The 15869-nt window shown below is 48.3% G+C and overlaps 1 protein-coding gene across 1 annotated transcript; it reads right to left on the bottom strand.

The window, feature by feature from the left end:
* Positions 1-6655: 6655 nt before the first annotated feature.
* Positions 6656-13746, bottom strand: LOC111157791 (tubulin alpha-1C chain). Its single transcript, XM_022519430.1, has 4 exons — positions 13638-13746; positions 10648-10870; positions 10357-10505; positions 6656-7742 (listed from the first exon to the last, which is right to left on the bottom strand). Exons 1-4 carry the CDS (start codon positions 13638-13640, stop codon positions 6768-6770), a joined length of 1350 nt encoding a protein of 449 aa, XP_022375138.1. The 5' UTR covers positions 13641-13746; the 3' UTR covers positions 6656-6767.
* Between the last annotated feature and the right edge of the window lie 2123 nt (positions 13747-15869).

The raw sequence follows: 15869 nt of genomic DNA, 5'->3' as shown, positions 1-15869 counted from the left end.
CCAGGACGCTCCTTTCTGCAGTCATGACACTCTGCCATCCATCCCGCCCTACCTCTTGTGCGGAGAGGCCTGGTGACAGCTGAATAGCCAAGTTCAAAGAGTCTGATACCTACAAACTGCCCTGCCGGCCCTCTGCCTTCAGGCCATGCAGACACTCATCTGACAGCAGGGCGCAGCAGGTCCTGCACTCTGGGAGCCTGCGAGTCATCTCCCAGCCAGAGAGGGCCATTGTCGGTGTCTGTTAGAGGTTTCACGGTGTGGCAGGGTGAATTTTCACAAAAAATTGTATGACAGTGTTACTAGCAACCAGGGTAGAAATAAAATATTACTTGCACATAAAGAAGGAGGAGGAGGAGGAGAAGGAGAAGGGAAGAAGAAGGCAGGGGGAGGAAGGGGAAGAAAAAACACCTGTACTTTAGGGGAATGCTCTCGGTAGCACTCCTGTGCTGAGGTCTGGCTGGAGAGAAGGGAAGCAGTAGAGGACACGGAGATGGGGAAAAGAGGTAAGTGGGAGACAGAGGGAAGGGGGACACAGAAGTGGAGAGAGGAGAGGATGAGGGGTGAGGTGGATGGGGAGACGCGAGAAAGTGTAGGGGAAACCAGGTGGGTGAGAGAGGGAGAGAGGACCTTGCAGGCTTTTTCTTCTTAAGGATTCAAGGGCCTTCATACTCGGGAACAAGCAGCAGAGTGATCCCTATCCACAGCCTGCAGCCCGCAGAATCTGGTTTGGTTCTTGTCTCAAGACCCAAATTTGAGCGCCTGGGGGGCTCACTCAGTTAAGCATCTGCCTTCTGCTCAGGTCATGATCCCAGGGTTCTGAGATCGAGCCCCACTTGGCAGGGAGGCTGCTTCTTCCTCTAATCCTCCCCGCTGCTTGTGGGCTCGCTCTCTCTCAAATAAATAAATAAAATCTTAAAAAAAAAAAAAAAAAAGAATCATGCTCAAAGCTCCCTAGACTCTGGGAGAACTGGGACTGCCCTGGGTCCTAGGCTAGGTCCTCTGGCTAGGCTTCCTGCGGGGAGGTGATTCTCCCAGAGTGGGCCTCCTCGCTCTTCAATACCACCAGCAAATCAGACTAGGGCTCCATTCACAGTTGCATGTAAAAGGATAGAAGGTACGTTTTTCGAACCTGCAGATGTTCTCTGGGCACTTTCAATTTATGACTTTAAGTTCAGCCAGGGCTCCTGGGGAGCAGAGAATCTGTGGTCTCCCAGGGGCTATGTTTGCTCTGGAAAACAGGATATACACATTTAAAAGGACCTTAATATTTTTATTATTAATCATTTTACCAAAATTTTCTATGAACTATTACATAAGATCTTTAATATTTTTTTAATTTTAAGTAGGCTCCATACCCCACATGGGGCTCAAACTTACAACCACAAGATCGAGAGTTGCATGTGACTGAGCCAGTCAGACACTCCTGTTGTATCAGATGTATGCTTTTTGGCAGGAAGAAATAGAAAACCCAACTCAAAATGTCCTAAACAATAAGGGGGTTTTTAAGACCTAAATGTGAGACAAGAATCCATCAAAATCCTAGAGAACACAGGCAGCAACCTCTGTGACCTCGGCCACAGCAGTTTTTTTGCTAGACATGTCTCTCCAAAGGCAAGGGAAACAAAGGCAAAAATGAACTACTGGGACTTCATGAAGATAAAAAGCTTCTTCACAGCAAAGGAAACAGTCAACGAAACTAAAAAGCAACCTATGAATGGGAGATGATATTTGTAATATCTTATCAGATAAAGGGCTAGTATCCAAAATCTATAAAGAACTTATCAAACTCAACACCCAAAGAGCACATAATCCAATTAAGAAATGGTCAGAAGATATGAACAGACATTTCTCCAAAGAAGACATCCACATGGCCAACAGACATATGAAAAAAATGGTCAATATCACTTGGCATCAGGGAAATACAAACCAGAACCACAGTGAGATACCACCTCGCACCAATCAGAATGGCTAAAATTAATAAGGCAGGAAACAGATGTTGGTGAGGATGCAGAGCAAAGGGAACCCTCCTACACTGTTGGTGGGAATGCAAACTGGTGCAGCCACTCTGGAAAACAGTATGAAGGTTCCTCAGAAAGTTGAAAATAGAGCTACCCTATGACCCAGGAATTGCATTACTGCATATTTGCTCCAAAGATACAAATGTAGTGATCCGAAGGGGCACCTGCACCCCAATGTTTATAGCAGCAATGTCCACAATAGCCAAACTATAGAAAGAGCCCAGATGTCCATCAACAGATGAATGGATAAAGATGATATGGTAAACATATGATGGAATATTACACGGCCATCAAAAAAGGAAATCTTGCCATTTGAAACAACCTAGCTGGAACTAGAGGTTATTATGCTAAGTGAAATAAGTCAACCAGAGAAAGACAAATATCATATGATCTCACTCATACGTAGAATTTAAGAAACAAAACAGAGGATCATAGAGGAAGAGAGGAAAAAATAAAACAAGACAAAATCAGAGAGGGATACAAACCATAAGAGACTCTTAATCATAGTAAACAAACTGAAGGTTGCTGGAGGGGAGAGGGATGGGGGATGGTGTAGCTGGGCGATGGGCATTAAGGAGGGCACATGATGCAATGAGCACTGGGTGTTATATAAGACTGATGAATCACTGACCTCTACCTCTGAAACCAGTAATACATTATATGTTAATTAATTGAACTTAAATTAAAAAAAAACCAAGGGGATTTTTAAATCTTGGATAATGAGAAAACAAGAGGCAGAGAAGTTTCAAGGTTGGTTAATTCAGGGCCTCAACATCCCACCAAGAAGCCAGGTTCTTTTCCTTTCTGCCCTGTCACACCCAGAGTGTTAGCTTTTGAGTGTTGGGGTTCGTCCCCTCATAGTCATAAGATGGCTGCAGCGCCGTCCAGCACCGTGTGCTCACGCAGTAATACCCAAGTACTGCAAGGGACAGAAATCCTTTCCCTGCATTCCTTTTCAAGAGCAAGGAAATTTTTCTAAGGACATCCTCCCCCCAGGCCCCAAGCAGCAGACCTTACCTCCCTTCTCATGTCAACAGCATCACGGGCTGCTTCCTTAGCCAATCGAGGGCCACAGAACTGGAATTACCTCCAGCAGCTGAGACCAAGATTCACCCCGGTGCTGGAGAGACCCAGCTTCCCCGGCGCCCGTGGGTGCCCCACACCTAAACGGAGCCAGGCTGTGTCGGCAGGTGGAGCCACCCACCAGGACGGCTTTGGGTAGATGTGCCATAGTGGCTGTGACATGTGACAATCTCTTCAGACATGGGGCCCATACTGCCTTGAATTAGGGTCGTGCCTCTGTGATCTGTGTGGGGGAGGGACCAAAAAAGCTAAATATAAGCCCTACAGTATCTGGCACAGTGACTTGCACCAATTAGGTTCTTTGAAAATACCAGTGAGTTAAACTGAAAAATGGAAATGATTGTTATAATCATATAATTGGATGTGATTACCTTGGCCAAGGGCATTTTGGTATTAGTTTACTGTCAGGCTAGACATCTCCTGTGAGCCACATGAGCTATTTGGTAAGAACAGAGTGTGGGGAGGGAGGTGAAGGGTGACAGCAAATGACACAGAATTTACACCCACCCACTCACCCTCAGTGAATCAGACTAATGCGTGAATATAGACAAAACTCTCTCATGTAATTAGGATAGCTTTACATTCTGTTCTCATTTGAAAAAGCGAATGAAGAAGAAACCTTCTGGTGGTGAGACAGGTGTTTAAAAGCATTCTCTGTATTATGACCCAAGGAGACAAGCCTCTTTCCCTGAGTGTTTCTCTTCTGCAGCAGACAGAGGGGATGGGGGACGAGGAAGAAACCATTTTCCCAGAACCCACTCAGGACTCACAAACTCAGAGACACCAGGCTCTCCAACGAAAGGGACAGTGACCGGCTAATTAGAGTCCCAGTAAAGAGGACTTCCTCCATGGGGGAGAAGCTGGGAACCTTCTCCACCCCAGCATGTGGGGGCTCTATTCCCTTCACCTTGTGCTGCCCTGGCATTGGACTCCAGGAGCCATCTGCCTGGGCCATCTCTGCCGGCTTTACCTCGTGGCCTTGGCTGACAAGAGCTGACCATCTTGGCCCTGGTGCTGGGGGCGGGAGCTGTCCTGTCCACCTGGCAGCGGGTGTCTTGTCAGCAGGAGTCCGGCTGGATGGTAGCAGCTACAGGAAAGGATGCTATTTGTCCACGATCTGGAAATGGACTTGCGGAGCTTGGGAGAGGGGCCCAGACACAAAAGCCCTTTCCCTGGAGAAGCTACAGCTTGGACGGTGGGAACCAGCTGGCCTTGCCACCCTGGGTCACTCTGGTGCCACTGGGCCCGGGAATGGGGCTCCTAGAAAGTCACATGACCACAGAGAGCCCGTGCAAGGGCTGCCCTAAGGCCCCACATGCTCCCAGACGTGGCCCTTGTCCTCCCTGGGTGCCACTTGACAAGGTAGCGTGAGCAAGGGCTTTGGAATCAGAGTTCTGGGATCAAATTTCAGCTTGACCATTTGTTCTGTAGCCTTAGGCTAGAGATTTAAGCTGTTTCAACTTCCTCAGCTGTGGAAAAGGGTGTAACATCACCTCCAAGGGTGTTGTGAAGACCATGAAACACTCCCACCCTGACACAGCCTCCCCTTCCTCCCACAGCAACAACCCCACTCTGAGTTGCCACACACTTTCCAGAAGTCAGAGGCCCGAAGACGGGTTCTCTCCAAGCTCGATCCCACCTGGCCACCTCTGGACCAGCACTGGGCTGTTTGACAGATTCCTACTGGAGCAGAGGCATTTGCCGGTGGCTTCCCAAACACAGAACAAGTGGACAGCCCATACACATCCCTCCCAGTCATTGGCTCCTCATCCTAGCTCAAAGCAGCCGTGCCTGGGCCCACAGGCCCTCAGTGGCCAGCAGTCTCCATGGGGCAGAAGCAGATGGCTCCTCTGGTCAGGTCAGCTGAGGGCAGCCTAAGCCCTCTGTCCACACAGCCAGAGTCTGGGGCTGCAGCCAATCTTAGCCTTTCTCCATTTATCCCCATCAAGCTTCAGCAGCATCAGCCATGGCAGCCGTTCTGAGTCCAGATTTTCCATTTGTGCTCAAGGGCAGATCAGATGATTGTCAGCCACAAAGCAGTGACCTAGACCTTGGGGTATATTTGTTCTTGCTGCAGGCTAACTTCTATTCACTCTCTCACCAACACGGGGCGGGGGGGGGGGGGGGGGGAATCATTGCAAGGACAGATCCCTCCCCATCCACGGGCACTTTGTTCTTTCAATTCCCCAGACTCTGTTCCACTAGAATATTTCTTCTCAACTAAATTCTTCTTTCACTCCCACACCATTGTGGCTGCTTCAAGGTTTCCAACCTTTTTCAAGTCTTGGCACACATAGAGAACAATTTATCCGTAAAGGCTTATTACTGAGGTCATTGGAGGGGTTGTTCCTAGTCAGGGGTGACTGGCCCCAGGGGCTCCGGGTTATCTTCAGGACCTTGCCCCGAAGCGCGTTGAAGACCACAGGGGCTCTAACAATGAAAGCTCTAAGGGCCTCCCGGGATCCTAAGTTGAAGCACCTTGGCAGGGGGCGGTACTGTGCTCGCAGAGAGAACAGGCCTGTTTTTCAGATGCTTTCCTTCCTCAGAGTCAGGGGTGAAAACACCAGCGGGAAAAGAAAGAGGGAACGGAGCCCCAGTGGAGTATGGTTAGTCACGGAGCAAAGGCGGACACATCTGCAGCCCTGGACCCATCCCCTGCCACTTGGGTGGCATTCCCGCTAGGACCGGCACCCAAGCACAGGAACTGGTTCTTCCTTCCCGCCGGAGGCCCAACCCTTTCCACTGCTCAGCTCCACCTTATTAGCCATGTTCCTAAGGGTCCCTGACTACCCATCACACAGCCATTTGGCCCCACCTGCACCTCATCAAGAACCACCCTGCTTCTAACACGTACTTGGAAGAGGGTCCCAATTAGGGGATCTTCCCTCTCCAAGCTTTCCTACACGTGCATCATGTCCACTGGGTCGAGTACCAACACTCTTAAGAACTTGTGAAGAAAGCTCTACTTTCTCCGAGTGGTAACTTCTTGAGGCACAATCTTATTTGCCACTGTAGGCTTTGCTAAGTATGGAACAAATCAGCACAGTTCCCAGCCCTTCCCACGTGACTGTAAGACGTTCTTAAATCCTGACAGCAATACATTCCGCACCCTGGCTGGTTCCTTGAATCTTGGCTCTACCACCTACTAGGTAGGTTCCCTAACTGCCTTGCTACTTCACAGGCAGTCCTAGCAGACCAAGAGCAGGAGCTGGAAGCTTGTTAAAAAAAATGCATTATTTTCTAAAGCTCCCCTCCAGACCTACAGATGAGGACCCATATCTTAATACCTATGTGTGATTCACATCCACACTGAAGCCTGAGAAACACTGGCCCAACCTGAGCCTGTTGCCTTGCTGGCAATAGGATTCTATCCCTGCTCATCAATCGGGTCTTCAGTGAAACAAACAAACCACTTAGCACAGTGCATGGTACCCAGAAGCCACCTACAGTGTTGCTCCAATGATTGGGGAGAGCCTCTGCCAGCCTCCTCCACTCCCAATTGGCCTTAAGTAAGTAGGGCTAGTAATTACCATGATACAGAAGCCAGCTTGATATTTAAAACAGAAACATCACTTTTATTGACAAGTTAGGGCCACGGACAGACAGCTTCCAGAACAGAAAAAAGACAGTCCCAAGACAACGGAGTGTAAAATCATAGCAGACAGCCTAATACTCTTCACCCTCATCCTCTCCCTCAGCACTATCTGCTCCGACCTCCTCATAATCCTTCTCAAGGGCAGCCATGTCCTCACGGGCCTCAGAAAACTCTCCTTCCTCCATGCCCTCCCCCACATACCAGTGAACAAAGGCACGCTTGGCATACATCAGGTCAAACTTGTGGTCCAGGCGAGCCCAGGCCTCAGCGATGGCTGTGGTGTTGCTCAGCATGCACACAGCTCGCTGGACTTTGGCCAGGTCTCCACCAGGCACCACAGTGGGAGGCTGGTAATTAATGCCCACTTTGAAGCCAGTGGGGCACCAGTCCACAAACTGGATGGTACGCTTGGTCTTGATGGTGGCAATGGCGGCATTGACATCTTTGGGAACCACATCGCCACGGTACAACAGGCAGCAAGCCATGTATTTACCATGGCGAGGGTCACATTTCACCATCTGGTTGGCTGGCTCAAAGCACGCGTTGGTGATCTCTGCTACTGTAAGCTGTTCATGGTAGGCTTTCTCAGCAGAGATGACAGGGGCATAGGTGGCCAGAGGGAAGTGGATACGGGGATAGGGCACCAGGTTGGTCTGGAATTCTGTCAGATCAACGTTCAGGGCTCCATCAAATCTGAGGGAAGCGGTGATGGAGGACACAATCTGGCTAATAAGGCGGTTAAGGTTAGTGTAGGTTGGGCGTTCGATATCGAGGTTCCTACGACAGATGTCATAGATGGCCTCGTTGTCTACCATGAAGGCACAATCAGAGTGCTCCAGGGTGGTGTGGGTAGTGAGGATGGAGTTGTAGGGCTCAACTACAGCTGTGGAAACCTGAGGGGCTGGGTAGATGGAGAACTCCAGCTTGGACTTCTTGCCATAATCGACAGAGAGACGTTCCATCAGCAGGGAGGTGAACCCGGAACCAGTTCCCCCTCCAAAGCTGTGGAAAACCAAGAAGCCCTGAAGACCTGTGCACTGGTCAGCCTGTAAAAGAAAAGTTTTAATTTTAGCCTTGGTGAAAGCTGCAATGACTTCTTTCAATCCATAATGCCATTGATCGAGATTTTTTAAAAAATTATTTTAAGTTTTTTTAAAGTAACCTCTACACTTAATGTGGGGCTCAAACTCACAACCCTGAGATCAAGAGTCGAGCACTCTTCTGAGCCAGCCAGGTGCCCCCGATTGAAATTTCTTTAATCTTCTGAACAGCATTTGCTAGGACAGCATTTATAACGAGCTTCTAAGAGCTCAAATTCAGGGAAACTTTTCACAGTTCTTGGAAGGGGGGGGTGGAGATCTGCTAAACAGCTATTTAAAAATGAACCATCCTCACTTCCACAGAGGAATCAGGAGGGCAAGGCCCAAGTTTCAGTTGCTGGGAAGGCAACCTCTGGCCCCCTTGTCCATTGCAGTGACTACAGGCAAGGGAAATGTCTCACAGGTAGAGAGCTACCAAGCTAAGGACAGGTCTGGGACCACCAGCTCCCGACAATGGAGGTCTTATAAAGATCTGTCAGCTGCTTTCCAAGCTGGAATATGACAGAAGAGCCAAGTTCCAATGCCCTGGTGTTAGGAGTCAGGCTGGGTCCGGATCCGGCTCTACCAGTTCCTTGCTATATGGCTCTGATCAAATTTATTTCCCAATCTCAGCTTTCGCATTTATCAATGGAGAATAGTAACCTACCTCGTGTTGAGAATTAAGTGAGTACTTGTCAGAGAGCCTGACACAGTAAACACTAGTTATCAGAGAAGTCTACGGATTCTGCAAAAGCGGACATGCTACCACAGCTCCACGAGGCCTAATGTCACTGGGGCTTTCCACCACTTCACTGCACCATTCTTGTTAACAAGCTGCCATTCTATGAGACTTTTCAAAGTTCTCACCTGACAATCCTCACTTCTCAGAAGTGCTGAGATTTGGGGTGCCTGGGTGGCTCAGTGGGTTAAAGCCTCTGCCTTTGGCTCAGGTCATGATCCTAGGGTCCTGGGATCAAGCCCCACATCGGGCTCTCTGCTCAGCAGGGAGCCTGCTTCCCTTCCTCTCTCTCTGCCTGCCCCCCTGCCTAATTGTAATCTGTCAAATAAAATATTAAAACAAACAAAAAAAGTGCTGAGATTTGTGGAATTCTCTACCAATCCCTCAGTTTACTTGTCCTGCAGGTCCATACTCTGAATGGGATCAACGTTACAGGGCAGACTCACAGTACCAACTAAATCCACTAATCCTCCTGCGGACACAGTGGTAACACCAAGGACAAATACAGGTGTTCTGGTAGTTAATCAACTTTACTCCAGGACCCTCAATGGGTTTTTACTAGGTTTATTTGTCCCTTAAAGGCAGGTCCTGATGTTCCAACTTAGTGCTTATAGCTGAAGCTTGATTTGTAAACAGAGGAACCAGAACCCCAACTTTGTCAGGAAGACTATAATAAACATCTGGAGAAGTCTGAAAAGTGAACGAAACAAGGCCCTTCTTTTTTTTTTTTTTTTATATTTTTTTAAGATTTTATTTATTTATTTGACAGACAGATCACAAGTAGGGAGAGATGCAGGCAGAGAGAGAGGAGGAAGCAGGCTTCCCACTGAGCAGGGAGCCCGACATGGGGCTCGATCCCACAACCCTGGGATCATGACCCGGGCCGAAGGCAGAGGCTCAACCCACTGAGCCACCCAGGTGCCCCAAGGCCCTTCTTTTTAGACTAGACCAGTTGTGGCTAGGCTTAGAATGTGATTTTCCTGACAAGCTACTCTACCCAAACTTTTATTCTTGATTTTTGGTTAATTACTTATAAGCTGCCCACATGCCTGAGGAGCAAAGAGTCATGGGATTGCTGGACTCTTAATTAAAGTGACCCAAACAAAACACTTAATCACCTGTACGGATGTGAATACTGTTGCCTAAGGTTTTTCTGCCACGGTGCCACTCCACATGGCCCTGAGCTCTAGTGGAAAAGAAAGCCTACCACTCCCCATGATTAGATTTCAATACTTTCCAACTTTCAATAATGGATAGTAGCTACTGTTAATAAGGGAGCTCCCGAGATTCCACTGTCAGTGCTGTTAGAAGTTTCCAGTGTCTGCCATTTCTAGTCAGGGTTATGCTGGCTTCTTGTGCTCTGACCCTTCTGTCTTGCTACAAAGCACCAAACTTAAGGTAATCCAATATTGTTTTTTAGGAGCCTGATCAGTACATGTCACAGTCTGCCACCTACTCAATGTGACTAAGATGACCTAAAAGGGGGCATGGGAGCTTGAAGCAGGGAAGCTGATTACTATGAACCAGGATGTTTAATGATCTTAAACATCAATTAAACTGTTAAAAGCCTCCTGGGTCCTCACCTTGACTTTAGGTAAATTGCCCTAACTGCCTCGAGCAATTGCCCAAGTCTGCCTTATAAGACAGGGAAATAGGCAATGGAGCACTTAAACCGGCCCCAAATAGTTGTTGCGTATCCCAGGACCATCTGGTTCAAAATCCAGTTCCTTAGTGAGCACTCAACGGCTCACTTCAGTGTGCAAAGAAGGATTCTTACAGCTTTAAGAGAGACCAAACTATAAGAAAACGCTCACCCCACTTTAAATAAAACACTATGTTTACCAGCTTCCGAATTCGGTCCAAGACAAGGTCAATGATCTCCTTGCCAATGGTGTAGTGCCCTCGGGCGTAGTTGTTGGCAGCATCTTCCTTGCCTGTGATGAGCTGCTCAGGGTGGAAGAGCTGGCGGTAGGTGCCAGTGCGAACTTCATCTGGAAAAGGCAAACACAGCAGCCCCCCATCACTCACCACCTGCACAAGCCCGCTCAACCTCACGGGGTCCCTGGAGCCTCAAGACAGACCTCCTGTCCCAGACCCCAGGGGGAGCTCACCGGGCTACAGAGGCCAACTCACCAATGACTGTGGGTTCCAGGTCTACAAACACGGCCCGGGGCACATGCTTGCCAGCGCCCGTCTCACTGAAGAAGGTGTTGAAGGAGTCGTCTCCTCCCCCGATGGTCTTGTCACTTGGCATCTGGCCATCGGGCTGAATGCCGTGCTCCAGGCAATAGAGCTCCCAGCAGGCATTGCCGATCTGGACACCAGCCTGGCCGACGTGGATGGAGATACACTCACGCTGTGGGAAGAAGAAAGGAAAATACCAGAATAGGACAGATCAGATGGGATGTTTATGAATGATTCACATCTAAATGACTAATTAACCTTCAGGATAGATAATCACCTTTCTGGAAGTCACTCCTGCCCAAGGTTATTTCACAAGCAAGAGCCTTTGGTGACTAATTCGGAGAAAATGCTTTGCAAAACCAAAGATATGTTAATGAACTACTAGGCAGGACCAGAGATCAGACCCTTGCTTTGTAGTCACATTAGATATTCAAGGTCAGGTTTCTACCATTTTAGAAAGACAGAAGCTGTGCTAAAGCAATACATTTCCCCCAGCTCCTGGGAAATATGCCTGCCACGATTCCTTAAAGGCATGCAGAATTCCCCTTTGGAGCTCTGATTCATTCTGTGTAATTGTGTAACTATTGAGCTCATTCTGGTCCCTCTTTAATCCTATTCTTTAAAAGACAAGGGCTTCTGCCTCTCCCTTTAAAACCAGCTTAAACCAGCAAACCACAGCCACATGACTCACGGAGAAAATGCCAGATAAGCAGCAGCCGGCTGTATTCTAAAAACTGTGGTCAGAGGCAGCTTTTTAACCCTGTGGAAGAACTTAATCTTAAGGAAGAACATTTTTCCTATACTATCAACACATCTTGAATAGGGAGGGTTGAAGACACGTGGAAATAAATGGCAGAAGTGTGAACGAGACTTGACTAATAGCTTAAGTAGTTTCCTACCAAAACGAGATCTCTGGTACTGTGAGGAAAAAGCCTTCGGCGTCAAGAATTTAACGATATTGGGAAAATGTCTGTTTTCCTTTACTTGATGAACAAGATCATTTATAAGTTTCCAAACTCATTCCTGCCTAGTAAAGCAAGGCCGTGAACACAGAATCTTTGCCTTCAGATTTAAGAGGAAGACAAAAAATGGTGCTTTATTGTATTTCACCGTAAGTCAGATTACTTTGCAGACTAGTAGAGGACTTTCAAAATACTGACACCAGATATCTACCTCCTTGGTTTTTCCCCAAATATGAGGGTTTCAAGTTTTTAAAAGCTGCTAACAGGAAACTAGTTAGAGAAAACACCACCACTAAGATCTCAAAGGGCCTAGTTTCATAAGCTGAGATAATTAAAAACCCCAATCATCCAGAACCTTTGACCTATGGTCCTCCCTCCCGCCTACACTCCTCATAAAACTCCCATGGTCTCCTCACCACAGCACCGAGCTCATGATTACCTGCATTGACTCGCCCAGCTCTAGGGCTGTGGGAGAAAGGGGAGTTGGTTGTTCTAATGAACCTATGACTATTTACCATTGCATCATGTTTACCTTTAACTGGACTTTGGAAATTCTACAGCCCAGGAAAGCTGGAGTGCGGTTCCTGACAGCTCCAGGCCCAAGGAGACAAAGTATTTGAGAAAAGCCTTTCATTCTAATGAAGTGTTTCTTCTATTGACTTATGAGCCCAAAACAACTTTCGCTGTGCAACACTTTTTTTTAAGATTTTATTTATTTGGTAGACAGATCACAAATAGGCAGAGAGGGAGACAGAGCACAAAGCAGGCTCCCCGCTGAGCAGAGAGCCTCATCCCAGGACACTGGGATCATGACCTGAGCGGAAGGCAGAGGCTTTAACCCACTGAGCCACCCAGGTGCCCCTCTTAATTGCTTTCTTGTTTAGACCATGGTCACTACCTGCCCTCCACTCTCTCCTGGCCACTCAGGAGATGAAGATACAGGTGATCAACTCACTTAGTCTAGCTTTCACTGGATAAGCAGCCACCTTAAAAAAAAAAAAAACTATTAATATAGCCAGTGCTTGCCTAAATCCGTGTGCTGCTCTTGCTCTCCTGCCCTTCTTTAAAAAGCCCCACTATTTTCTGAATCACTCCTTGACCAGTATCTTTCCACCTCCCTTGCTGAAATGCACTCAAACAATGTTACAGCCAGACTTAGTTTTGACAACAGAGGTAGTCTCTGAAGAGGGTGACTGGTCTGTTCACTGTATCCCCCTTTCTTTAAAGATATTATTTTGAAACATTTAATACACAAATCCTGGCTTAACAGCATGACTTCTTTTAGGTAGACCTCTAACAGACCTTCTCTAAGAACACACTGTTAGTACTTGTTTCCTCAACGGTTTTATAAGAAACTTTTTATAGACTAGTTTTTAAAAACCTGGCCTAAGCACAAAGCTTCAGCTATAAACATCCCATTGCATTAACATTAGAATTGCAAAATTAGACAAAGTGGCGGTTAATAATTCCCTTAAAAGGAGCAGCCTGCCTACATCCTTCAGGTGGACTGACGCAACTGGAAGCTCTCCCCGGGGACAAGCCCCAGGTGACTCAGCGGGGAGTCACTGGACGCCGGAGACGGGCGCCAGAAGTGGATGCACCTTCGGGACCGGAGTGCTAAGGCACCGGGAAGGTGATGTCGTTTAGAGAAATGGAGGGGAGGGATTTTTTTAGTTTTCACAAGTCTCTGGGGGCCAATGTGACGGCTCCCTGGTCTGCCTTCGGTTGTGGCGAGCCCTGGGGCGATGCCCTCTTACTGGGATCTAGAGGGCTTTCCACTTTCCCCAAAGGCAGCGTCCTGGCCGCCTTTTCGAGCCTGAACATAAATTTGCCGGTGAACTCGGCTTTCCCAACCCGGTCATCAGAAGCCAGTTTACTCGCAGGCGTCCGGGACGCGGCCCCACGTGCACCCGGGCTCCACCGACCCTTCGGGCTGTTCTCACCTCCACGTCACATCCCCAGGACCCCTCCACTCACCATGACTGAGACTTATAGGGTTCGTTGGGGCTGGAGGAGTCGAGGGGACGGCGACAAGGTTCTCCCGCTGACAGACTACCAAGGAGTCCGGGGGAGAAGTGGTAAGTGGGAAGAACGCCCCCGAGGCACCCTATATACCCCTTCCCCGGCCACGTGGCCTGGGGGCGGGCCCCTGACCCCGCCCCGGCCGCTGCGACCCCGCCTCCGAGCTCTGGGCAGCGGGCAGGACGCCGGATCGCACCCGGCCCCGGAGAGAGGAGGGCGCGCGGCGCTGATTGGTGGGTTCAAAAGTTCAAACCAAACTCTTCGGAAGGAGCCGGCGCTAGGGAGGGAGGAGACGTCCTGGGGCCTGGGAAGGGGCGGGTGGGGCGGGGAAAAGATGGGGACGGCGACTGGAAGGAAAAGGAAGGCGAGGCATCTGCCGGGTTCCCAGTAGGTTCCGGGAGAGGGAGAGGGGTCGCCAGGTGGGTAAAGCCGCAGGAGTTAGGGGGCAGGTGTAGGAGGCGCAGCCCCTCCCGCAGCGCGCCCCGCCCGGGGGTCTCCGGACCCTCGAGCTGCGGCCGGCGAGACCGACAGCCAGTCCCTGCCGCACGCCTCCCGGTTGCGAGGCCCCCGCTCCCGCCTTGCAGAGCCCTGGCGCCCGCTTCTCTGGCGGCCGAGGGATTCCGGAGAGAGAAGGCCTTGCTCGCCGTTCCAGCTCTTAATTACCACCAGCCGGCCTGAAGCCCATATTCTCTTCTTTACTCGTTTTTCTACCTTCTTTTAAATGAACCTTTTGTCCCTAACAACCTCCTTCCAGTTGGTGCAAAAGCAGTTTCATCCTTTCGTTATAATAGCTTCGATTTTTTAGTGCTATTTCGAGTAGTTGGTTTTTCACACTATATCAATCTCGTTTCATCCCTACGACAAACCCTGTGAGTTATCCCCATTTTACAGATGAGAAAACGAGGCCTCAGAGGAATTAAACTAGTTTAAGTTCGCACAGCTGGAGTCATGGAGCTGCCCATAAGCCCTCACTACTTTGTACAGCCTGATGGTCAATAAACCGTGCTGACCGTCTCTGCCAAGGTTTATTTCTCAGAAGCAGCCTTTACTTCAGTTGTTTTTCTTTCTTTGAAACTTTATCATGTTATCTTAGCTCCTCACCCTCTCAGGGTGATAGAGTTTATGGAAAAACTCCGAGAACAAAAGTGACTGCTCTACAGAATAGAAGTTACAGGACTTTTTCCTGAAGTAGAAGGAGGCAAAATGAAAAGGAAAATGGGTTTGGGATACAGAATAGGCAGAATTCAAGATACACCCCAACTGTTACAAAGTAAACGCTGTGGAAATATGCACAGAGACTCCTTTTCAAATGACAGTACCCCGGTTCGGTCATCAAATATTTATTGAGAACCTACTGTGGGGCAGGATATTCTGAAAGTTGGGATAACTTGCATCGTAGTCTGTTGCTAAATATTTTAGTGTTAATTAATAAAACTTTTCGACTTTTTAATTAATTCCACCAATATATTCAGCACAGTTTCTGAGTTCTTGGGAATACGCACGTGAACAAAATTGACAGATCTCTGCCTCATAGAGTCTGTGTTCTAGGAGAGATAGGAAGAAAGAGAAACAATGAACACAGTAAATAAGTAAATCATAAAATTCATTAGAAGGTGAAGAGTGCATAGGGCCACTATAGGAAAATACTGAGCAAAGTGGAATGAGAGTGCTGAGAGGGTGGAGTAGGGGGAGGGGTTGCCATATAAACAAGATGATGGGGTTAGCCTTAATAATACCTGAGATTTGAACAAAGACTTGAAGGTCGTGAGGAGTTAGCCAAGTGGTTAACAGTAAGCAGCTGGAACCCAACCCCCGCCCCCCTCCCCAAGCAAGAGTGAGCCCTTAGTGTTCCTGGAAGGAAGAGCAGGGAGGCCAGCTTGGCTGGAAAAGGTAAATAGTACCGGATGAGACTGGAGAGGAAACAGGAGCCAGATCTTATGCTTTTTGTAAACCACTGCAAGTCCTGTGAGTCTTACTCTGACATGAGGAGCTAATGTAGGGTTGAAAACAAAAAAAATCTGACCTAATTGCCTTTTTTAAAAAGATCACTTTGGTTCTTTGGTTGTTGTGTTGAGACTAGATTACAGTAAGGCACAGGTAGAAGCAGGAAGACATCTTAAGATAACTCATTGTCATAATCCTTTTGAGAGATTATGAAGGCTCTGACCAGAGTGGTAGCAGAGGAAT

The sequence above is a fragment of the Enhydra lutris genome, unplaced genomic scaffold (assembly GCF_002288905.1).
Source record: "Enhydra lutris kenyoni isolate GAN:26980312 unplaced genomic scaffold, ASM228890v2 scaffoldscaffold56, whole genome shotgun sequence".
Classification (NCBI taxonomy): Eukaryota; Metazoa; Chordata; class Mammalia; order Carnivora; family Mustelidae; genus Enhydra; species Enhydra lutris.
The sequence above is the reverse complement of the archived record's forward strand: the minus strand, read 5'-3'. Positions and strand labels throughout refer to the sequence as shown.

Excerpts from the sequence above, each read along its gene's own strand:
- LOC111157791 (XM_022519430.1), bottom strand. Across the intron at positions 10,506-10,647 it reads CCTGGAACCCACAGTCATTG|ATGAAGTTCGCACTGGCACC; the intron begins GTGAGTTGGCCT and ends TGCCTTTTCCAG. Across the intron at positions 7,743-10,356 it reads TGGACCGAATTCGGAAGCTG|GCTGACCAGTGCACAGGTCT; the intron begins GTAAACATAGTG and ends TTTCTTTTACAG.